This window comes from Aplidium turbinatum, chromosome 7 (assembly GCF_918807975.1).
Source record: "Aplidium turbinatum chromosome 7, kaAplTurb1.1, whole genome shotgun sequence".
In the NCBI taxonomy this organism is placed as follows: Eukaryota; Metazoa; Chordata; class Ascidiacea; order Aplousobranchia; family Polyclinidae; genus Aplidium; species Aplidium turbinatum.
In genome coordinates this window covers 16825879-16851184 of record NC_137478.1, presented here as the reverse complement: position 1 = coordinate 16851184, position 25306 = coordinate 16825879, and the positions used below count along the sequence as shown (strand labels likewise).

The following is a 25306-nucleotide window of genomic DNA, read 5'->3' as shown; positions in this document are numbered from 1 at the left end:
AGCATATCCGCTTCCTATTTAATGCATGTTAATGCACATATTTGCTGCTTTCCTGCTTGCAAATACTTTGCAAGGCAGTCATAAATTTTTTTCTAGCATAAAGTCATCACTGTAATTTCGGACATGACTACCTGTTAATATTATAACAGTGACAGCAACTTCTTTTTTTCTATGTTATAAGTATAACCGCTTTCCTATTTAATGCATGTTTTTGACACTAGGTTTATAAGTATATTTCAAATGAGATGCTTATCAGCAAGTGATCATTTTTAAAGTGAGTCTATATTATAAAGAGATACAAAATAAAAATGGTGCTCATGACCATGATAGCTCGAGTAGGGGATGGATTGCCACTGGCAGCTTCTATGCAAGATGATGAACAGGTATGTTTGTATATGTATAGTTTTGTTAAGTTACAACCAAATAGGTTCCTCCAGTTTTAAGAAAAAATGGCACAAATGCAATTGAGGAAAAGTGGTACAATTACATTTCCTTACCGAATTCTGACACATATTATGACGACATCTCATTGATTTGTAAATTTAAAACAAATAAAGAAAATGAATTAAGTAGCAAGCAAGATAAATTAAAGACTGCAACTTGATGAAAAACATATTGTTTTTGACTTTGAGCCAGGGTGCAGACCCAGGATTGCTTTTACCATCTAACTCAAAGCACCTGATGGGAGCTCCAAAATTTTGGTCTCACCCACATATACTAAAATAATGAGGACTTCAGACAGTTTTGTAGTGAGAATGACTCTTTGGCCCTACTAGTGCATGACATATCTGATTACATGGCGTCTATGTTTGTAGCCGGTGTTCTCTGTTCATCTGCTGCCTTTACCGTTGTTGTTTTACTTTGATGCACCTTTATCAATTGTCAGTGGCATCTACTGCAGTTGATGTCATCTAGATCAGGGCTTCTCAAACTTTATTGTTTTGCGACCCCATTTTGAAAAATATATCTCTATGCGACCTCATTATGGGGACATCCACGTTAATGACATTAAAACGGGGTTAGTTCTTTTGTCTCAATTTGTTTCGTTTTTTTTTGGCTTTACTTTATAATTCTACAGCTTCGGTAGAGAGTTTTGTCTTGTTGAACCATAGGCATACGAAGCCGAGCAACGTTATCAAGTGTAACATATTAAAGATTATTATATTTACAAAAAACACAAAACTACGCAACAATTAAATATCGAACGTTTTCGACATCACACGATGTCCTCTTCAGGAATAATATACATACAAAAAACAGAATATACATACAACTTAACTATATCTGAATAAAATATAATGGTTATTATAACTATATAATAAACAGAAAAAAACAAAAACTGCACAGTACTTTTGACTAGCTCAAACTCAACGATATAGGCTCTGCGAAAATCATAGGTAACTGCATCAAAAGGTGTTGAACAGATCACATGATGTTGTAGAAAGGCAAGGTGCGAAAAAACTAATTTTAAAATACAGAGAGTAAGAAAGATGAGCTGCAAGCATACAATTGTCTGTTCAAAGGTGGATTGTTACGTTCTAAGATTTTAGTTTGATACTCAGACCTGCCTCTGGACGTGATCTCAAATTGTTTTATAGAAACGTTGTTTTTGCATACTGTACACGAGAAAATGTGATCTTTAATGTCACTTTTCTGTATTAAATTCAAATTCAAGTGTTCCCCAGCTCTAGTCGATAAATGTCTTGTTGAAATATATTTCTTATAATTCTCTTACTGAAGTAGTAAAACAATATCAAAAGGAGCATGAAAACAACAACAATGAAACATGAAAGCAACGAATGAAAACAAGAAATAACAAACGAATAATCCGACCCTAATTAAGACTATAACAAAATACAAATGCACCCAATTCACGAATCCCAAAAAAATCCATATTGCAAAAATGAGTAATTATATTTTCCTTTTCTTTCTGACTTATCTATTGTTTTCTTTGTGCTTTCATTGTTACCACATGAATCTATGGAACCTAACCACTGATCCATAGACAATTAATTTTGTAACTGCTTTAAACTTTAGTCTAGGTTTAGGTTCGTTCAGAAACTAGTTGCTAGGCTACTCTGAAATTATAATGCAAGCGGTAAGGTTACTTTTGATCAGCACGTTACAGCAATGATAGCGTAACAACGCATCAATTGTTACGATTGGTTATACTTTATCGCTCGACATTTCACACCGACGGTTGCGGTCAATTGACTTTATGGCAAGACTACAACCTACCGGCACTAGACTAAATTAAACTATTTCATTATGACCCCAAAATTTCATTACGCGACCCCACACGGGGTCGCGACTCATAGTTTGAGAAGCCCTGATCTAGATCAGCAGTGCCCAACCATATTTTACTTACAAACCGGTTTTGAAATGAGAGTAGCCTCGCTCTTCAGCAATAAGAAATATTTTTTGTGAAAGGTAAAATAATCCCACGTCGTACAAGCCTTAAAGCAGCCGGCGGTCATGGCCGCTAAGCAGTGCTTGAATAACCACCGGTAGCCTACTACCTCCTCAGTCGGCCAAGTTTGGCCGCCGGTTTCTTCTAGCCAATTATTTAATTTCGCAATAGAATGATCGTGAATTAACTGTTACAAATATGTAGTATCAAAGCGTGACGCAGAATTAGGTCAGCGCGTCATAATCACCACTGTTGCATTGTGCGGGAACTTTTGCTATTGTATGAAATATATCCAGCTGCAGTCACCAGCGCAGTAAGTCTTGTTTGTAATTCCCGTCATTTTAACAAAGTGTTAATTGGAAGTGCTAATTTACATCGGCTGGCGTTTTTGTCGTTTTTATGTCGATTCAATGTTGTCGGACATTGAATCTTTGTTAAAAAGAAGAACGGGGTTAGTTGACATCTAAAAGAAAAACACGTGTCTTCATAGTTGAGAAATGTTCTTGCTGTGGATTAGTGACTTCACACCCTCAATAGTGACATCATAATGGTAATGGTACAAATGGTCAGATTTTATGAAACACGGTATGCAGTTGAAACAATTTACTGAGCAGCGAGCAGTTGAAACAATTTAGTGTCGTTAGATGGTCCTGCAATACCGGATTACAATCCCGATAAAGCAGTTATTGCGTGGTACAACAATTCTATAGCAGAACGTCACCCAGACTTCAACAACGCTAAGTGATCAAACATCGTTGCAAGTTTAATTCTGGTACTTGTGCTTTCTTTATTTGTATTTTGGCCTCCAAGCACACAGATTTGGCTGCCAAGAAGGAGCTCTCAGTAGGCCATGATGGCTGCCGGAAAAAGAACACGAGTTTTAAGTCCTGTTGTATTGTCAGACAAGGACAGTAGGACACATAAGGTCTTGATTGCTTCCAATCTGCTTTTCACCTTCACACACATTGGGATTGGTGCATATTGATCACCTGTAGCAACTAAACTAAGTTTTTAATAAGTTTCATCGTATTTCTAATTGAAATCAGCTTTACTATTTTTCATACAAGTGGCACTGTGGCTGTCTGAAATTTTTTCATTTGCTGTTTGCTTGTTTCCACCGTAGTAATACTCAACTAAACCTGCTTTTTGGTCATGTTTCTAAGTAAGCTAACTTATGCAATTTAAAGAGCTGCCTAAAAGAACGACTTCAACACCATTCGCCATAGAAAATGACTAGGCAAATGTGTTCCGAAAGCTAGTGCAATCCGCTATTACCACAGCAAACTCGCAGCATCAGGCCACAACAGGTCGTTAAAATCTACATTGTGAAATACTTGCTATTGTTTGAAATGTATCTGTATGTGATGTCACAAACGTCGCAAGTCTGAAACTGACAAGATAACGTGTGACTAAAAAAAAAGTCACAAGTCATGTATTATTTTTAATAGAAACAGGTAAATATCCATTTAGCCTTTTTTGTATTATTTTGGCTTTAATCACTTTCAATCGGTATTTGCGCGCCGCGATCGTGACGCGGTAAACGTCATTTTTTTCTCGCGTTTCTGCATTTTGCACTGTCTTTTACAAAAAGTATTGTCTTGTATAAAAGCAAACATTGTCAGTGATTGCCATTTAATTTTACATCAAAATAAAAGAAAACTTTTTGAAATGAGTGCAGCAGTGGTGTCTTGTATAAAAGCAAACATTGTAAGTGATTGACATTAGATTTTACATCGAAATAAACGAATACTTTGAAAAATAAAAGCAACAGTGGTGTTTTGTATATAAGCAAACATTGGCATTTAATTTTACATCGATATATAATCTTGAACAAAAACAAAAAAACTTTGAAAAAGAAATCAATAATTGGTTTTGGTGTAATAGCTTTTGAAGCACGGTGCAGGTAGAGCTGGGCGATGCTGGTAAAATAATTTCGATACGATATTACCAAAAATAAAATGATATTATCTAAGTTTCGATATTTTACAGCGAATCGCAAAGCGCGGCTTTCTATAACTGCATGAAAAACATACTGAGCACTGGTACTGAAATGAACAACATTTATTGCAAACAATGCTGCGATTTAACTTTTCAAATTAAAGATTTTGGACAAAAATGTCAGCATGTTGACATTGCAGGGTTTTCGGCACAATCTGTTCTTGGAAACAATTGAGCCACTAAGTGAAAACACCCTTTCACTAAACAATTGGCTAAGCCTGTTAACAGTGCTTCTTTTATATTTTCGCCAGTGTGGTCATCTGGAGTAAACATGCACTGCAAACATTTGTCCTGCAGTTTCCATGCTGAGTCTATGTAGTGAATTGTTAATAACATGTAAGGGTCGCAAGTCATGCTGGACTACATACATACACGTAGTAGCAGAATAGTAAAAAGATGGGTCTTTTAATTGTTTGTCAAGTGAGCCTTTAAGCTTTGCTTTTTCTTCAGTATATAATGTAAGAAGATGCTGATTAGAAAAAGTTTTTGTACTGGGCAGTGCTTACCTGGGGTCCAATGTCTTCATCATTTCTGAAAACCCAGGCTTTTATACAGTATAAACTGGCACATTATTTTTCGCTATAAATTTTGTCACTGTCTTTGTGATTGATTTATGCCATGAATGCTTATCACTTGATGTTGAGTAAGGCTTCAAAAAAAGAACGAAGTGATTGGCACTTGCTTTCCACTAGCTGGCATGCCTTGTTTTGAAGTACCAGCAATCATAGGCGTCGAAATAGGGTGGGCTGCCTGCCGTGAAACGAGGGTGGGAAAAATATGTTTCGCCCACCCTGTTTTCATGACACTTATGAAGTGTTTGTTACAATTATTTCCGTTTTTGTTAAACGCTGAATTATCCAATCAACTGCAGCGCAATTTCTTGTTTACGCTATGTCTCTCACTACGTATGCGACAGAACAAAGCAATTCCACAACAACGCTGCATTGAAAACAGGGCGGTACTCACTGCATTGTTTTTTCTACGGCAACTGGCAATTCCTGGTGAGAGAAAGCCACGTTTGATCTTTTCTCCGAATGGTCTCACTTTCGTTACATCACAATCAAACTTCAGTTTGATACAAACTAAATCCGTACCGTACTGAAACTGTCGCTTTTTACAAATCTTTCCTCACAAGACTTCTGTATGTCATTCATTTGTTCTTAGGTTTTTTATTAGCGCTTTGGGGTATGTACGCCTATATCCAACAGGTTACATTGCTTTCCGTCTTGGTTACGTTTGCTTTTTTGTATAATGTCATGCTGCATCTTGTTTCCATTTTGAAAGTTCCGAATACATTTTCGCCAAACGTACAGCAAGTAGCGTGATCAATTAAAAAAGTTAATTTGAATCTGAAAAAGTTGGTCGAATAAACCTTTTTCTGTAAATAAACAACCAACATCACGTCGCTGCACATTCTGTCTGGAATTACTCCCCCTAACATCAGAAGAAGCGTGACCAGCAGAAAGGAAAGATTTTGCCAGGACATGGATTTGAGACACTCACTGTATGGCCAAACTCCAGCACACAGGCGTCTGAAGTCAAGAAAAAGTTTTCTTGCTTCAGTTGTCCTGTTACGTCAAGACGATGTCGCCGCCAATGTGCGGGTTCAACTATGGCAGGAGGGACTGGCAGCCGGACCGACATTGGCCAATATGGAGCTCACACCCATGGAGAGCCTTCCTCCCGGAAAACGTGAACCGTGAAAGTATTGGCGATAACTCAACCGCTTAAGAACTGGTATTGGCAGGTGTAAAACCTTGATGAGACACTGGGAGTATTCCATGGGGAGCACAAGTTGCAAATGCGGACAGGAGCAAACGATGCAACATCTACTCGAATGCCCTGACCTAAAAGTAAGGTGCTCTGCACAGGATTTGGCCGAGTTCAACGATAGAGCAAGAGCTTGCGTGATGCTCTGGGCTACAGCCGTGTGACACACGATGAAGAAGAAGACTGAACTCGTTCTGCGTGATATAATGACCACATTGTAGGCTATGTAAGCTTGGCGCGGTACAAAACCGTAATATTCGCACAGTCACCTGTCCGAACATTTTGCGGCAAATCTGAAGGCGCCACTTTAAAGAACTGGTCACGAGTCACACACTTTTTATGTCGCAATAGAAAACATAAAAGAAGTTTGTTTAGTTTAGCTGCGCTAATAAGATCGCAAGAAAGCAAACATCAAACCTATTAAAGCCTAATTGCTGCAGTGACGCAAAACGCAGTCTTTGTGAGAAAGACTAACCATTGCAAATTTGCAAACATACACATTCAATGAAATCTGTTTGAAAACTCTCGCCCACCCGGAATTCCTTTCTTCTAAGAAAAAATCGACGCCTATACCAGCAATAGCAGCATTACCCTTGGCCTTACTAGCATCTTTTACTTTTTCACTGCTATGCTTTTCAACAGTCAGTTCGCAATGAACAATGGGGTGTTTGATTTTTAAATGAGCAAACATGTTTATGGTGTTATTTCCTCTTTTCACTTTTTGTTTGCAAAGCAAACATACAACTACAGTAGAACTTCGGAGTGAGACACCTTCACCATCAGTGATCTGGTCCAAGTGAAAGTACTTCCATATTGCAGATCTTTTTCCAGCAGTATCAGCATCAGGCTGTGCAGGATCAGATGAACCTGATACCGCCGCTGACATTGTAAATACTGTACTGAATAACACTGATAGTATACTTTAGTAATTCTACAGTTATACCACAGACCTGCAGTAAGGTATTCGAGATATTTACTAAAGCTAAGCAAAAACAATATAAAAAGGTTGATTCTTAAACTCAGAATTTCAGATAACTTTTTCTTTTTTTGTAGGAGTGTTAATGTTGTGAGTAGCAAAACAAAATAAAGTATCTACCTAGCTGTAGCTCGGAATGGCCCGTTTCGGCTAGTCCGATTCGGCTGATCCGATTCGGCTAGTCCGATTCGGCTATTACCCTTTTCGGCTACAGCCCGATTCGGCTAGTCCGATTTGGCTGATCCGATTCGGCTAGTTCCCTATTGGGCTACAGTCTTTAGCGGTTAATTCCCTATTCGGCATTTTTTTGAAAATCCAACGATAATCCTTCTGTAATCCAACAAAATCCAACATCGTTTCTTTTGCATTCCGACAAATTTAGCGAAAAATGTTTGAATTATTAAATTTCTTTTATAGTTGAAATTATCGAAGCTTTAGATGAGTGGGGTTTTGACCTAACCCTTGAGATCTTAAAACTAAAAAGCGAATTAAATTTATTTTTGAACTATTAATGTTTGCTCAGATGAAATTGACATGTATCATGCGTCGCCGTCTGCATGCAAACTTCTGTAATCCAACAAAATCCAACATCGTTTCTTTTGCATTCCGACAAATTTAGCGAAAAATGTTTGAATTATTAAATTTCTTTTATAGTTGAAATTATCGAAGCTTTAGATGAGTGGGGTTTTGACCTAACCCTTGAGATCTTAAAACTAAAAAGCGAATTAAATTTATTTTTGAACTATTAATGTTTGCTCAGATGAAATTGACATGTATCATGCGTCGCCGTCTGCATGCAAACTTCTGTAATCCAACAAAATCCAACATCGTTTCTTTTGCATTCCGACAAATTTAGCGAAAAATGTTTGAATTATTAAATTTCTTTTATAGTTGAAATTATCGAAGCTTTAGATGAGTGGGGTTTAGACCTAACCACTGAGATCATAAATCATATTTATGACACCGGCATAGGCGCCGACTTTTAATTTTGCACGGGGTGGCGGATAGCACAATATGGCAACCTAAAAACTTTCAAACTGCATGTTTTTGTTTTTTTACTAAGCGTGTTTCGTAGATGCAATTGTCTTTTCACACTTGATTTGTAGCTCGATTATTTACAAAACAACTTTACAACAAACCACAGGAAGTATGTCGTGAATTTGATTGTTATGTTGTCGTTCCGACATTTAACATTTGGCAAAAGTATTTTTGCGAACGGCAGCTCTGTCAATCCAACTGTTAATCAACTGGTCAAGTTGTAACCGTTAAGCTTCAGCTTGATAAACATTTAAAATTAGGATGTGGTTCTATCGCTGTTGCGTCATGGTAGATCACAAGTAGGTTTTTATGCGCCTGAGTGCACTACTAAACGATCGCTCCGCCTCGCAGGTGGTGGAAGGCAACGATAAGTATATTTTCACAATGCAGATCACGTTTGGAAGCATTAATGATCTTGTTTCATTGCTTGCAAATAGATCAAACAGTTGCGACAGTTGAACGCTTTTTCGGTGGCATCTTTAAGCTGAATAAAACTGGAATGTCGAAAATTGCATTTTTTTTAATGAAATTTGAAAATAGATATTCATTTATTCATTTAGGAGGTGGAGCTATAAATCATCGAGATAATTTTATTTCCAAGTATTTTATAGCTGGCATAATTTATAGCGATATTATGAGCAGTTTAAAATTTTTCAAAAAAGATTTTTGAGGGAGGCAATGGAAAGATCGTATTTTATTGATTAATAAATCCCATTGTAAACCTAACAAATGTAACAATGACTTATGACAAGTAACAAATAAAACGATCGCAACAACAACAAGGAAAAAACTCGTAGCCACGTGTTGCGTAATCTTCACGTAGCTTGCTTGATGTTACGCGAGTATCATGCTTGTGACAAAAACAATCATTTTCTTCGCAATACTGTATTGGTTCACCTCTTGCTTTACGTTGACTTGAAGCGAAAACCAATGATCAAAAAAAGATTTAAATGTCCGTTTAAATTACATTTATTTGCAGTAAGTAATGTAATCTAAACGGGGTGGCTGCCATCATGCCATAGAGGTTATGGGGTGGCGTGGCTGGCCACCCCGTAAGTCGGCGCCAGTGGATGCATTAGACATTTGCATTTTTGTAATGATTTTCAAGCGAAACAGAAGTGTTTTGTTAGTTGTTCGAGTGTGTTATTGTTCAAAATACATGTAAAAACTTACATACGAGTTATTAATTAGAGATTAGCATAAATTTGATGCTTTAAAACAAAGTCATATATTATCATATATTTTAAAAAATAAAGTCATATTTTTTAATTTTTTAGGTAAAAAAAATGGCCCTAGTAATAAGTAATAGCACAACGTCACTATCAAAGCAGTTGTAATTATTAGGGTAGGCCAGTCCGTGGTGCATTCCCAGGTCCAACGTCAATGCAGGTGAACAATGGTTGCGATTATTACAATTCAAGTACTTGACATTTCTTGGCACATTTTCTCAAATGATCAAAATATAGTCATCATAACACACATTATTACCTGATTTGTTGCCACACAAGTGTGGATGCGAGCCTTGCATTTCTCATCACGTCGGGAACAACGCCAGTATTATATTTCTAAAGCCCGTCTGGACTATATTGAGCTAGTTGAAACATGTAGCCATCATGTAGAAAAACCTCACCTTTGCGCTGCGTACTAATCGATTCCTCTGCAAGCCCGTCTGGACTATATTGAGCTAGTTGAAACATGTAGCCATCATGTAGAAAAACCTCACCTTTGCGCTGTGTACTAATCGATTCCTCTGCCATGATCAAGTAACATCAACTGAGAGTCTAACGAAGGAACTAACCAAAGGAATTTCAGGTCATGTTTACTCTAAACTGCCACTTAGGTTTTAACTTCATCTTTTATGGCAAACGTTATTTGGCAACTGTCTTTTTTTCGTTGACACGTTTTGGCTGAGACTTCATCTCATTAACCCCTATTGGTAATCATGAAAACTGTTATTTTCATGTAAAACACATATTTTGAACGAACCCAGACATCAAAACTCGTCATTTTTACATTGATTCAACGCCTGCAGACGTTGAATGAATGTAAAAATGACGGATTTTGCCGTCTGGGAAAGCACTCAAAAGTAAACACTGGATAAAATGCAAGAATGCAAAAGATACCATATTGTCGAATTAAAATACAAAATCCTCTAAATAAACAGAAGAACCGGACATACATTTCTCTGTTATCATTTTTAATGTAAAAATTCCTTTTGTGGTCCCTTTGTCTGAAACAAATAAAAACTGTGCTGTTGAAATTTCCGATTGTAGTTTTGGTCTCAATCTCATCAACATGATTCGGAGTGAGCTGTTTGTTACGTAATTCACAAGGCTAATTGTTCTGTGGAGTGACCATTCTGTTGCTCCGGTTTTTTTTTTTGGTAAAGTTATGAATATGGAACGTACCATATCACTAGGGATGTAACCGGTGTCATAAATATGATTTATGATCTCAGTGGTTAGGTCTTGACTCCACTCATCTAAAGCTTCGAGATCAACTATTGTGGAATAAAATACAAAATTCTCCACTGCAAATAAACAGAAGGCGTCGTTGGATTTAGAATTTTGTAATAGTTGAGGATTCTAATATATTCTAAGTTTGCATGCAGACGGCGATGCATGATACACGTCAATTTTATCTGAGCAAACATTGATAGTTCAAAAATAAATTTAATTCGTTTTTTAGTTTTAAGATCTTAATGGTTAGGTCTAAACCCCACTCATCTAAAGCTTCGATGATTTCAACTATAAAAGAAGCGATATTACAACATTCTCTAAATAAACAGGAGACGTCGTTGTCCATTTTATGTGAGCAAACAGTTAAATTTAATAGTTCAAACATTTTTCGCTAAATTTCATTTCAATTTGTTTTTCTTTGTCGGAATGCAAAAGAAACGATGTTGGATTACAGAAGGATTATCGTTGGATTTTCAAAAAAATTGCCGAATAGGGAACTAACTGCTAAAGACTGTAGCCCAATAGGGAACTAGCCGAATCGGATCGGCCAAATCGGACTAGCCGAATCGGGCTGTAGCCGAATCGGACTAGCCGAATCGGATCAGCCCAATCGGACTAGCCGAATAGTAGCAGACCCCTGTAGCTACCCTAGGCTACGGCGCTACACTATGCTACGGCCGCTACACTATGCTACGGCCGCTACGCTATACTACGTAAATTCAGTCAGCTTGCAAGTTTCCTATTGTATTTACCAGACTTCATCCTTCGCAACAACGCAACATGTGGGAATCAATAAGCAGGATTGCGTAATCGCAAAGACTGCTTGCAATGCGTAAACAATGCTCACACACACTTGAGGGTTGTCTGCCCATGCGAAAATGTTGCTATAATTTCAGTACATTTATAAATGATAAAATCGGAGCATGGTGAATAAATATCGCTGCCGAAAAAATATTGTATCAAAATATTGCCCAGCTCTAGGTGCAGGGCAAAGCGATACCTCGTACTTGTCACATCAATACTTAGTTTCTTTTCTCTGACCATTTCATTTTTTTTTGAATTTTTTTTCCCAATTTCTCTGACCATTTTATTGCATACAATACACCGTTGATAATTTGAATTAGATTTTGTAGGCGGGTTTAGCTCCAAAAAACGTCCATCTATAGCTCTGAGACGGTCATGGGTGGGAAAAGATCTTTTTCGGCCAGGTTTTGGGTAGGCTACTCTGGAATTTCTGCTGATTCCAACATCGTACCGTACCACCTTATGTGCTTTCCTACAGAGCGGCAGGCTGCTGAACGCTGATCCAATAGTTTTAGTTTGATTTTTTAGTTTGATTATTTACCCAATAGTTTTAGTTTGATTATTGGTTTGACACCTGTCAGAAGATGTTTCATTTTCTTGATTTTTCTAGCACCCTTTCTTTTAACCTCTTTCTACTGACTTGATTCTCTGTGTTTCTAGTGTTCTTTCTTTCAATTACATTCATAACTAACAGTCTGTGCTTTCTGAAACCTTCTTGACTAGGTATTGCTTTCACATCTCGGATCTTTGCAGATCATTCTTTTCTACAAACATAGTCAATCACTGTGGTGTGTCCACCCGGCTTGTAGGAGACCAATTTCTCTGCATCCTTCTTGAAAAATGTGATTTATACAACCTGTAGGCTATACAACCATATCAAAACTGTCAGCAAATTCAAGCAATATTTCTCTATTACGAAAATTCATCATAGAAAGCAGTTTTCTCAGCAGCACTATTGCCACCTTGTGGACAATATGGTAATTCCTTTAACCACGAATTTTTTTTCCCAAACACGAACTATTTTTCATCACCCACTCTTTAGTTCTGAATATATATTTTTTTGGTGGTAATTCACTTCTAGCTACTTGCGTCTACCTTACAAAAAATTAATTTCAGCCGAAAACTCCATTAACTTTGCACATACCGACGAAGATCGTAATTGATAGTTCAAGGATTTTTGCGGAATTGGAAAAATCCGTAATGCATAAATGCACAGTTGGGGAAATTCATGGATACATCAAATCTTTCAACTGCACGTTTATTTTGGAATAAATTTACTTACATTTGACATGGTTAGCTCCTGCATACCTACTGATTATTTTCACATAGTTTTGTCTGAAAAAAAAACGAACCTTGGCGTAATGGATTCCGTAAACGATGTTGATCTGTAGGACAATATATATAAATTCCCATTTATCCGCAATTTTCCTAATTCTTATTTATTTAGAAAAAATATCAATCCAAACATTTTAAAGACTTGAGAACACAATAGTAGTGATGACATTACTCAGATGCCATTACACAACGCAACAGTCATCATCATCATAATCCATCGTCGGTTTGTTCCCCACTAGTGGGGGTGGCCGATTGTTTCCGCGCAGCAATTGTTTTAATCTTATTTCTCCATTTCACCCTGTCCCTTGCATCTTCCTCCTTCAGTCCGACTTTTTGAAATTCATCCTTCACTTGTTGTTTCCACGTTCTTCTTGGACGACCGCGTTTCCTCTTCTCATCCACCTTTAGATCTAGTGCCTTTCTAAGAAAACTTCCTTCCTCCCTCCTTATCACATGTCCATACCATCTTACTCCATTTGCCCTTGCCAGTTGGTCTATGGTCTCTCTCATCTTTAGCATATCCAATAATTCTTCAGTCCTTTTTTCCCTTCTCGTTTTCACCCCACACATTGCTCTCACCATTCACCTTTCCGTTCTTCTCAGGATTGCCAGTTCACTCTCTCTCAATATCCATGTCTCGCTGCCATATAGCATTGCAGGCCGCACACAGCTCCGATATACTTTTCCTTTCATCCTTAGTGAAAATTTTCTGCCATGCAACATTTCCCCACATTCCCTGAACTTTGCCCAGCCCAATCTTGCCCTTGTTGTCACCGCTGCTTCACATCCACCACTTCCATTTATCCGATCACGCAGATAACAGAAGTCTGTCACTGTTTCGATGCCATGGCAGAACTCATCATCATGGCCTTCCACTTCATTCCTTCCTTTACTGCATTTCCCACAAACAAAAAACTTTGCCAATCTTGTTGCGGCTCTCTTGACATTAGCACATCTTGCATGTACCCACTTTCCACATTCCTTGCATTGCATTGAATTTCTCATCACTCTCTTGCCACATATTCCACAGGGATCTACTTTGTTCTCAACAACTGTTCCTTCTGCTCCACTCACCATCACTTTTGTTTTTTCAAGATTCACCTTCATACCCTTGGTTTCAAATGCTTCTTTCCATTTCTCAAACTTTCTCTCCAGTCCCTCGATACTATTACTTGTCAAGACCAGGTCGTCTGCATACAAAATTTCACTCAATAGGCCCTCCCTCACTCCTTCAGTTACAGCGTCAACCACAATAGCAAATATCAGAGGTGACAAAACTGATCCTTGGTGTACACCAACCTTCACAAAAAACTCGTTTGAATAATTTGATCCAACTCTCACTTTTGTTCTTGCATTCTCATACATAGACATCACAGCTCTCACTAATACCTTCGGTATACCTCTTTTCCTCATTGCCCACTCCACCACTTTCCTTGGTACTCTGTCAAATGCCTTTTCTAAGTCGACGAAACCATATATAGTTTTTTCTGCTTCTCTCGGTATTCCCCCTGCATTCTTCTCAATATAAACAGAGCATCCACTGTACCTTTTCCCGGCATAAATCCAAACTGCATATCATTTAATTTCACCAATGTTCTCAACCTCTTCTAGTATTTGCTCCACAATTTTCATTCCATGCTGTAGTAGTTTTACACCTCTATATGCACTGCAACTTCTCACATCTCCTTTTTTCTTGAACAGTGGAACAACAGTACTATGCTTCCACTCCTCCGGCATTCCCTCTCCATCTAATACCCTTTGGCTAAGTTGTAGCATTACTTCAATTCCCAACTCTCCACTTGCTTTTATCATCTCTACGCTCACTTCTGATGGACCAGCTGCTTTATGCAGTTTCATTTGCCCCATTGCCTCCACCACTTCATCACGAGTAACCTTTCTCACTGGACCCTCCACCAGATCAACCTCTGTCATATGATCTCATACATTCTCCTTATTCATAACATTTTCCATATGTTCCTTCCACACTTTTCCTCTGCTTTCCGGGCTGAAATGCAACTTCCCATCTCCACTCCTTATACATCTTCCCCCTACAATATCTTTCCCATCCTGTTTCATTTGCTTTATGAGTCTGAATACATTGTTTTGGCTTTCCCCCATTTTATTAAGTTCCTCCTCAGCACCATTCTTCATAGCTCTTGCAACAACCCTCTTTGCCTTCTTTTTCATACTCTTATACTTCTTTTTATTCTTGTCTGACCCATTTTTGCGCCACTGCTTGAATGCATCTCTATTTTGTGAAATCGCATGCTTCACCTCTTCATCCCACTACCATGTGTCTCCATGATCCCTCCTCACTTTCTTTTTCCCACATACTTCATCACATGCTGCTAGGACACCTTTCTGAAATGTCCTGCGCACTCATGTTTACAAGTCCTGCGCACTCATGTTTACCAGCTCTTTTGCTCTTTTCACAAACTTAATTCTCGTTTCTTTTTCCTCCAGTTTCCACACATTTCTCACAAAAACTCGTTTTTTCTTCACAATTTTCTTCACTTTTTTCATATTTAAGTCTCCTACTACTAGTCTATGCTGCAACTCCCACGGAATTACTTTCACATTCTTCAAGTACTTTCTCTGTTCCTGCCCAACCACAATAAAATCAATTTCCGACTCATGTCCTCCTGAGCTGTAAGTCACCTTCCTTTTCTCTTTCTTTTTAAACCATGTGTTGGCAATACAAAGTTTTCTTTCATCACAAAATTCAAGTAGCATTCTTCCTTCCATGTTTCTCTCCCCAAAACCATACCCTCCATGAATGCCCTCAAACCCATTTGCTTGTTTTCCAACATGTCCATTAAAATCTCCTAATCCAAACACCAACTCTTTTGAACTCCGTAAATTTCATTCCTCTGCCAAAACATCATAAAAACTTTCCTTTTCTAAGTAATCCCTATCACTTTGAGGTGCATATGCACAGATTAGCCTCACTACCTCCTCTTCAAAAGCAAGTACCATTGTCATCACTCTGTCACTCCTTCTTCTAACTTCTATTACTTTCTCACATAATTCCTCTTTTACCAAGAAACCAACACCACCGATTCCTGTGTTATTTCCTGACCACCATAACTTATATCTCCTCCCATTGGCACCTAAAAACCGCGCTGACTGTCCCCTCCATCTTACTTCCTCTAGGCAACATTATATCTACCCTTCCTTTTCTTAGTTCTTCACATATTTCAATTCCTTTACCACACAAACTTCCCACATTCCAGCATCCGATTCTAACACCATAATCTTTTTTCAATGTTTTTCTGTTTTCTTGGAACCCAGAGATTCTTCACACCCCTTGCCCATCTAAGGGCTGCTGGGGACTAGGGGCCATTTTTAGCTTTTGCTGCATTTAGATAATATTTTGGAGCATAGATTTTCCAGCCGGATACCATTCCTGACGCTAACCACAGTTATTGGCGGTGGGCCTAGCCTTTACTTAAAAAGTATTTCCTGCAAGGCAGCAAGATTTCTAACAAGTTTTAGCCAACCAGTCGAGGTTGTTGCCCATGAGGTGGGACGTGGACCCACTTGTTAGTTTGGTGTGTGATCAAGACCAGTGTTCCCCGAGACCCATGGTGTAACAATCCATGGCGACTGCCCAGGGTTCAAAGGTGCTACTTGTACTACCACACGCCTACCTCACCCACACACCTAATTCACAGTCGACATAAGAAATTTATTAAAGAAATTAAAATCAACAACACAGCATAAGAAACACGAAAACAACATGGAGGAATTAAAATGATTTGACCAAGTCTTCAAATATCTTGATTCGCTTTGAGTGACTTTAACTCTATCAAACTAACTCTAACTAACTTTATTAGGCTTAAACAACCATAGACGTGAAGCCAGGTGTTCCACGCCAAATTTAAAAAAAGCTAACCACTCGCCTACCTCTCTTGAATTTGCCTCCGGCTCTGAACACCCCGCACTAGCTTGCAGTGTATACTGTATAGTGTATTATACATGTTTAAATAAGTTTCTACATTCTCTGATGCATATATCTGAATTATATCTGCATCCTAGGCAAAGGCTACTTTTCATTAGACTTTAAGCCTTGTCACTCAATGTAACAAACAGTGTACCAGCCTTTTTTTTTTATCACAAATCGCAGGCTTCGAAATTCACGGCGGACACGGCAGTCATGTCCGCCATCACAGCTTGTGATGTCCGCTGGAAGTACTATCTAGATCGGTAATATTTGTCCGCCGAGAAATAGCAATACAATATAAAATGTCATTGCATAGCACGAACAATTGTTGCAAATATATAATTTCCCCCGCATTTTAGCACGCATCTAGAAAATGTGAATTCTGTATCCCTTAGCTTCCATTCAAGCAGGAAAACTTTCGATTTTTACGTCCCTTCAACAATTGGTGACATTGAATCAGCGTAACAAAGGTGAATTCTTTGCTAAGAACCGATGGGAGTATCGGTGGTACTTCTACAATCTACACTAATCACGCGCAACTTAGTTCAAGCCTTACGTCACAATGTCTGGCTTTGATCTCCGGGTAATATTGATAAGGCAAGGTTGGTTACAAAATTAGATTATACGAGTAGGCTATTATAGCAAGTTGCAGAAAATTTGTTTAGTTTTGGTATAACAGCAAGAAAGAAAAAGCCCAGGGAAAATTTATTTTCGCTCACATGACGCTCAAAAATAAACCTAAAAAAATCCTCTTGCCTTTGAAACTTTGTACAGCAGAAAATAGTTGCGGCAGTGTAGAAGTTTTCCGACTTGTGCCAAGATGGTGATGCAAGAAGCCACACGACCTCATTCGGCGGAAGTTAATCAGTTATGCGGCGTATGAAGCATTTTCGCGACGCTTTGACTCTTCAAGCGCACGTCGTTGGTCTGATGAAAGCTTTTCATAGTGACTTCTGCTTAAATTTTAAAAAGCCTTCTAAACAGTAGCTATGGTTCTCAAATGGCGAAGAATTATCAAGATAAAGTGATTAAGCGTGACGATCGATGTCAAAACTGGTGTGTCCTCTGTGAGACTTAATTTGTCCGCCGAGATAGCTGCTCAGACCGAACAGCATGGAGTACACTCAACAACCTCACTGGCAGATCACGTGCCACTCGCCGCCAATGCCCCATTTCGGCAAATGCCATCAACCCACAACTTGTGAAAAATGGAGTGTGCGGAACGAGGGGCCGCGAATCGGACAAGTTCGTCCTTAGGGAAATGACGGACCTCTGGAAGGTCCCAACACCTGTCGAGGGCAACATCTCTGGTGAGTTTACCCCAGGAGGGTTTGCCTCCGCCCTCCAACGCCTGAAGCCAGGCAAATCCCTGGGCCTTGACCACCTATGCCCGGAACTAATACTCAAAGCTGCCCCCTCTATGAGGTCCTGGTTAAAAGACTTCCTTTCCTGCTGCTTGCGTCACCTGCGCATCCCAAGAATCTGGAGAAGAGCCCTAGTGGTTGCAGTCCCAAGGCCGAAGAAGCCCCCAGGGGATCCGAAGAGCTGCCGCCCCATCTCTCTGCTCTGTGTCCCCTTCAAGATGCTCGAGAGACTTGTCTACGCCCGTGTCGAACCAATGATAGACCCTCAGCTCTCTCGGGAACAAGCCGGCTTTCGCCGCGGAAGATCGGCCGTGGACCAGGTCACTCTGGTGACCCGGGACGTCGAGGACAGCTTCTCGGCAAAAAAGAAGGCTGGCGCCGTGTTTGTCGATCTCACGGCTGCCTACGACACTGTATGGCACAGCGGCCTTGCCTGCAGGCTGCTCCGTCTCCTTCCAGGCAGGCGCATGGTCCATGTGATTATGGAGCTTGTGCAAGGCCGCAGCTTTGCCCTTTCCACCGGTGGCGTCTGGCGGGGTGGACTACATCGACTCAGGAACGGCGTCCCACAGGGCTCTGTCCTGGCTCCCCTCCTCTTTAACACTTGCATCTATGGCCTGCCCGACACCATCTCCAGGAAGTATGTTTACGCAGACGATCTGGCTCTCCTGCATCCGGCCGGAGATTGGCAGTCAATGGAGAGGAACCTAAGCCAGGACATGTCAACTATATCAACATATCTCCAGAAATGGAAGCTATAGCTCAGCAAGGCAAAGACAGTGTCGGCGGCCTTCCATCTAAACAACAAGGAAGCAAAACGTGAGATCAACATTACCACCGATGACGAACACCTCCCCTACTGCGCCGAACCCACCTACCTCGGCGTAACCCTGGACAGGTCACTCACGTACCGACGACACCTGGAGTCACTGCGCAAAAAACTATCTGCGCGCATTGCACTTTTGAGGCGGCTGGCTGGTTCCGGCTGGGGAGCTGATGCGAAAACCCTTCGCACAGCTGCCTTGGCCCTCGTCCATTCTACCGCTGAGTACTGCGCACCAGTGTGGTGCCGCAGCTCTCACACCCGCCACATTGACACCGCCATCAATGACGCACTACGCACTGTGACTGGATGCCTGCGTCCCACTCCAACGGACTGCCTTCCCATCCTTGCAGGCATCCAACCTGCTGAGCTTCGCCGTAAAGGAGCCATGATTTCCCTTGCTCGTCACGCACTGGACCCCGACCACCTCCTCCACAGTACACTCCAGCGCCTACCTGGAGGACAGCAGCAACTGAAATAAAGACGCCCATTTGTGCCCGCCGCACGACAGCTTCTGAACAACGTTGAAGATCTTGGAATAAGTGCGGCACACTGGACGAACTACACATGGAGCATGGAGTGGCAAAACAACACCTCCCGACTTCGTGATTTCCCACCCGACGTCGATCCCCACCCTCTGGGAATGTCCCTCGCAAGACTTGCGTGGGTCCGGCTTAACCGCCTACGAACCGGCGTCGGTCGCTTTCGTTCAGACATGTGCAGATGGGGCCTGGCTTCCTCACCGGGATGCGAGTGTGGCGCCACAGACCAGACAGTAGGTCATGTCGTCCATGACTGCCCAATCCATCAACCACCACATGGAACGCTTGGACTGAAGGCACTAGATGACAAGACTGTCGAGTGGCTGATGACATCATGCCCAAACATATAGTCCGGAAGAACAGCTCATACGACGAAGAAGAAGACCGAACACGTTTGTCTGCCGTCAACAAAAACGAATTTCGAGGCCTGAAATCGATTTCGCTATCACAGCATCCTCACTCCTCAGTATGTTCATGTCAAGAGCAATAATAATATTAATTAATAGTATTTTTGCTTTTGACATGATCACACTGAAGATGCTGTGATAGCAAAATCAATTTGTGATAAAGAAAATGAGGCTGCTACACTGTTTGTTACATTGAGAGACAAGGATTATAGTGATGATACGAGACAGTCAACCGCTTCAAGTGGACAATTTTCTGGGTTGGTTCACAAAAACAGAAAAGTTTTATGAGTCAACTTCATTACACTTCTTTACCTTTTCAATGACCAGATCAAACCCGATAGGCCAAAAGCATGGTCGTTCTTGCGCAATGTTAAAATTTTTCGAACCGCGAAACTTACTATCGCTATTTTAGCAGTTGCTGGTTTTAACTTTTATTTGTCACATGGCGCTAGAGTATTGTTTTCTGATTCTATTGATGTTTCACCGGTCATTCTACGCTCACTAGAAGAGAATTTACAGCAAAGTTAGTGCAGACGGTCAGAAAGTTTTCAATTTTATTTGGGAAAGATTTCTGGGCCTAGGTCAAACATTTGCTGATTGCTGAAATCTGGAAAGCGGTTTTGGTCCAATTTTTAGTGCAAAAATAGGGCATGGCAATCTCCCTGCCTGTGCCATTTCAGTTTTTGAGTTTAAACCAACAATAGCCTGTTTATTTTGAAATTTATGTTTCGGGTTATTTTCCTAAATATTTGTGGTTAGGGGAATAGTGTCACGTAACTATTCCAGCAGCGTAAGTTACTCTACGCTTTGCTTTGTAACTACCTCGTGGTATGTCAATGCCAATACTTATTACTTAGATGAACCATCGAGTTGAATAAGCTATTTGACTTATTTCGACCAAGGGAGAAGGAAATTTCACCGATATTCAGCTCAAAAGTAGGGGTTCGACTTATACACGAGATCAACCTATACTTGAGTATATACGGTATGTGTCTTATCTTGCGATTCGTTTGTCATTAGAAATGTGCAAAATGATAGCATATAGTGCAAAAAAGTTGAGAAACTTTCTAAACATCATTAATCATAGAACCAGAACAAGGTTGTTTAAATTGAAACTGAATTATGGTAGATAAGTTGATATATGTAAATGACTATTGTTGGCATGCAAAATTTCGATTTTATTAAAAAATACCACAATGATATGTCTTTGCTGAATCTGGAGTTCAAAGAGACCCTTGTTTTGTGACCCCTCATTGTTTTGTGCAAACTCATTTTAACAAAAACCTTCACAATTCATGATAAACACATTGTTTTGTGACTTATCACTTGATTTATACTCTTAGGTATGACACCATTTAACAGTATATAAATCAGGGAAACACCTCATTATTTTGTAACTTAAACAAACGAACACCTGAGTGATTCACATGTTATTGTAAGCACTTAGATGCAATTTTAGGAAAATTGTCAGGTAAAGTCGAAACAACTTTGGTACATAAGGTCTGGGTAACAAACCTCAGCGAACATACACCATAAGTCATACAGAGCAACAAGAGAGGAGCGAAGATGTGTTACCAAGGGCACTTGTACACCAAGCTGGTCACCAAGGGTTAACTCATTGTTTATCTTTGTAAGACTATAGCACATTTCACAGTATTTGGTGTCAGTCACAGTATGGGTTTCGGAAATGTTTAGTGTAAATTACGTGAAAATTGTCTTCTTAAATTTCAAATATTAAGCAAGGAAATGTGATTGTGCCATTTTTCCTGTTTTGTATTTGTGCTATTTTCCTGTGCCATTATTTCCGTGCCATTTTTTCTGTTCACCCAAAATTTCATGTGTTTCATTTAAGCAGTGCTGATTTAACCTATATTTTTTCTTCAATTTGGTATATGTTCTCATATGAACATTAAACAAATTGTAACTTCTCTCTATTTATGGTAATTTGATTTTCAGACTGGAAAAAGCCTAACCGATTATCAAAATCAAGCTAAATTATTATTTCGAAAGCTGAACAATCAGAGTCCAGATCGTTGCACAATTGCATCTGGAAAACTTTTGTTTCAGTAAGTTTTTAGCATAATTTATTTGCTGCATTCCAGTGGTTGCTAACTGGATTACTGTTTGGTTTTCCCAGGCTTGCTATGAGCTTTTTCTCCATTTATCTTAGTTAGTGCAAGTTATTACGTCCTTTGTTCCATATTGCGAAGGGGTAATTCCATTTATTATCAAACATCCCAGTCACAGATTTTGCTTATTTTGACATATTTTGTACATACTAAAAAATGATGAAAATAGCAAAAAGAATTTTTGGAATATCTTCATTGGGGACCGAGATAGAGCACTATGAATTTCGGCCACCACTAGGATTTTGGGAGCTGAGCACAGCCTTTTTTTTCATTTTGCGCCTTCTTATTTTGGCAATAACTCTTTACCTTGAATGATTTTCACAATGAAAACATGAACAATGAACCCAAGGAGTTCATTTTTGCACTTCAAATTATGCTAAAATGAACATTTCAAATGGTAATTTATAAGTATGTGCCGATTAATCAGAATCGGCATCGGAATCGACAGGTATTGGCAATTTTTGGAGAATCGGCATCGAAAAAAATTGCCGATTCTTTGTCAAACTTTCCTAATCAAAAGTAAAGCGAGCGCGTGGAAATACCGATCAAAGAATGGCTTCTTTGAACAACCACATCAGCGTCAACGAGCATTCAGAGTGCGGTAGTCTAAATCGGGGTTTCCCAAACTGTGGTCCGGGGACCATTGATGGTCTGCGATGACTACACAGTACATGGGGTTTTTTCGCTGAGACTTTTCAGTCATTTGTCTGAAATGACTTGAAAAAATTTGGTCAATTTTATTTATTGCGGTCATTTTTAGTCATTTTTGGTCATATATAGTCAATTGACTATATATTTTTTCGGACATTTTGACCAAATTGACTATATTTTTTTTGGACATTTTGCTAAAAAATCGGTCAATGACCGATAAATAACCGGGGAAAAAAATCAGGAGTAGACCTCCCTAATCCCCGGACTTTCTTTTGTTTTCTTCTATATTGTGATTTTTCTGCATGGGTTTTTAACGCTAATTTCAAAAATATGCATAAAAAGTTATTTTGATCAATGTCTTGGAAGTTATTTGCCGTTGCTTAGCAACAACTTTTCATAAAAATTACAAATATTTCCTTTAAAACCCCTTTACTTTTAACCTAGTATGCTGATATCTAGATTATCTGAAAGCACTTCTTCAGCTGAAGAATTTAAAAAAAATTATTAAAATTGGACAATCGGTACCACAGTTATGACCGTTTAAGTACCCAGATTATGCAGTCACGCATGACTGATTTTTGTTAATTTATTGCCAAATGATACTAGAAAAATGGTGAAAGTTGCTGCCAAGGGGTTTTTGGGGGTAAGGAGTTCAAAAAATATATTAAAAAGTGTCTCAAAGCAACAGAAAAAAAGTTATTATTATAAAAAATTGAAACAAACAGTCATGCATGAATGATTTTGTCGCAGTTGCTTCATTCTTACAACGAGATATATTCCTGAGGCACCATAAACGTTAAATGCCTGGAGTCATATACAATACAGTATAACATGGAACCGATCGTCTCAATGTAGCTAACATCTGGGTACACATTGCACTTGATGTTAGAATACACGCTTCATTGCTCGGAAAGAGCTCTGGATCAAGTGCAAGATGGTCACGGTCCGCCACAATTTCAATAGCATCTCTCACCCAGCTTAATGTAGTCTATGTATTTTAATCATGTGTCAAAAAATAGATTATATAAGTCAGCTGAACTTAACGATAACCTTCTGACTTCTGTAATGCATTTCAGGTTTCACTATTGATCAGTTAGCATTTTCTACTTGTATCTTGTATGATTATATAACATATTGTATACACTTCTGTCTAATATTCCATGTGTATATATTCATTTATAAATCCATCATGGAGCCAGGGCTGCGATTTTTTCTTTCTTGTTGAATGACCAAAAATTCTGCGTTTGTTTGTTGAATAGTAATATGACGTCACAAGAGTCAGATTTTAAGCGTTTGGCCGCGAGTTACCGCACAAGTTGTGTGGTATCAGAGTCACTTACTTAAGTTTTTAATCGCACGGTGGTTGAGTGATTGCAAAGGAGTATCAAGCGCTAAGATATATACCTACCGGACGGACATGTATACAGCCCTCGAAATTAGCTTTCATCTACGACGGCAAAAACATTGCAGTCACCAAATCAACAAACCTTGGATTGTGGCGGCAATTGCCGTATGCTTTAATGTTTAATCAAACGAAATTTTATGCGCTTCTTCATCGCGTGTCAAACGGCGGTAGCCCAGAGCATCACGCAAGCTATTTTATGGAGTCTGCTACTATTCGGTGAGTCCGATTCGGTAAGTTCCTAACCTCTAACCCCTAACCCCAAACGGCAATGATAATTAGGCTACGGTACCCAATAATTTAAAAAAAAAATTGAAAAAATCCCCCGTTAAGGGATCGGACTCACCGAAACTGGCCATTCCGTATTTTATGCGCTGACAATGCTCAAGATTGTGAACTGTAGAATGTTCGCAACCTTATAAATACCCTCTTATTGTTACGCAAAGTTATTCTTTCATCGAATGCTTATTGTTTACTGGTGTCGTTGCAAATATAAATCATGGTGAAAGAAGATACAATTAAAAGTGGAATTTACCTGCTAACAGAAGGAAAAGTTAGTGTGGTATTTTGCAAAATTTGTAAAGATTTTTATCACGGAAACAAATCGGAATTAGAAAAGCTACGGGGTCAAGTTAAAAAAGTAGGGTGTCCAACAAATTGTTCGTAAGCAATTGTTCGTAAAACAATTGTTCGTAAAATTAATTCTTTGTAAAACAATTCTTTCTAAAGCATTTTTTCGTGCATGCAGTTACAATTTGATGTATACGAAGAAATGCTTTACGGAGAATTGTTTTACGGATTTCATTTTACGAAAAACAGTTTACGAACAATTGTTTTACGAACAATTGCTTACGAACAATTGCTTTACGAACAATTGCTTACGAACAATTTGCCTATAACCAAAAAGAAGTACGAAATTCGATAAATGGTTCTTGGGCAGTAAAGTAATGCTTCCGATCAAATGGCATCGCGCGTTCATGAACCGGCAGTTTTGCGTCTTCAAGTATTCCAGTGACGACGCGACAACCTCATTCTCCGATACAGCATCTGATGATTCCTATTCTGACAGCCAGTTCTTTATCAAACAGACTCGTGTTTGCTCGCAGTATCCCAACTGTGCCGAAATTATGTTAGTGCATGGCCACCTGAAGATGCGGCCTGATTTGTCACATTTTGCAGAAATTTCTAGGTTTTTCTAACTTTGGGCGAACGTTTAAATAAATTTTCTAAAAATTAGATTTTTACGCTTTTTTTA

The 25306-nt window shown here is 39.2% G+C and overlaps 1 protein-coding gene across 1 annotated transcript in view; it reads left to right on the top strand.

Annotated features, from left to right (window-relative positions):
* The first annotated feature begins 225 nt into the window (after positions 1–225).
* Positions 226–25306, top strand: part of LOC145774376 (vesicle-trafficking protein SEC22b-like) — a 64944-nt gene continuing 39863 nt past the window's right edge. Inside the window, exons 1-2 of the mRNA XM_082585614.1 lie at positions 226–383; positions 21826–21935. Coding sequence (XP_082441740.1) covers positions 309–383; positions 21826–21935 — 185 coding nt within the window. The 5' untranslated portion in view covers positions 226–308. The remainder of the gene's footprint in view (positions 384–21825; positions 21936–25306) is intronic.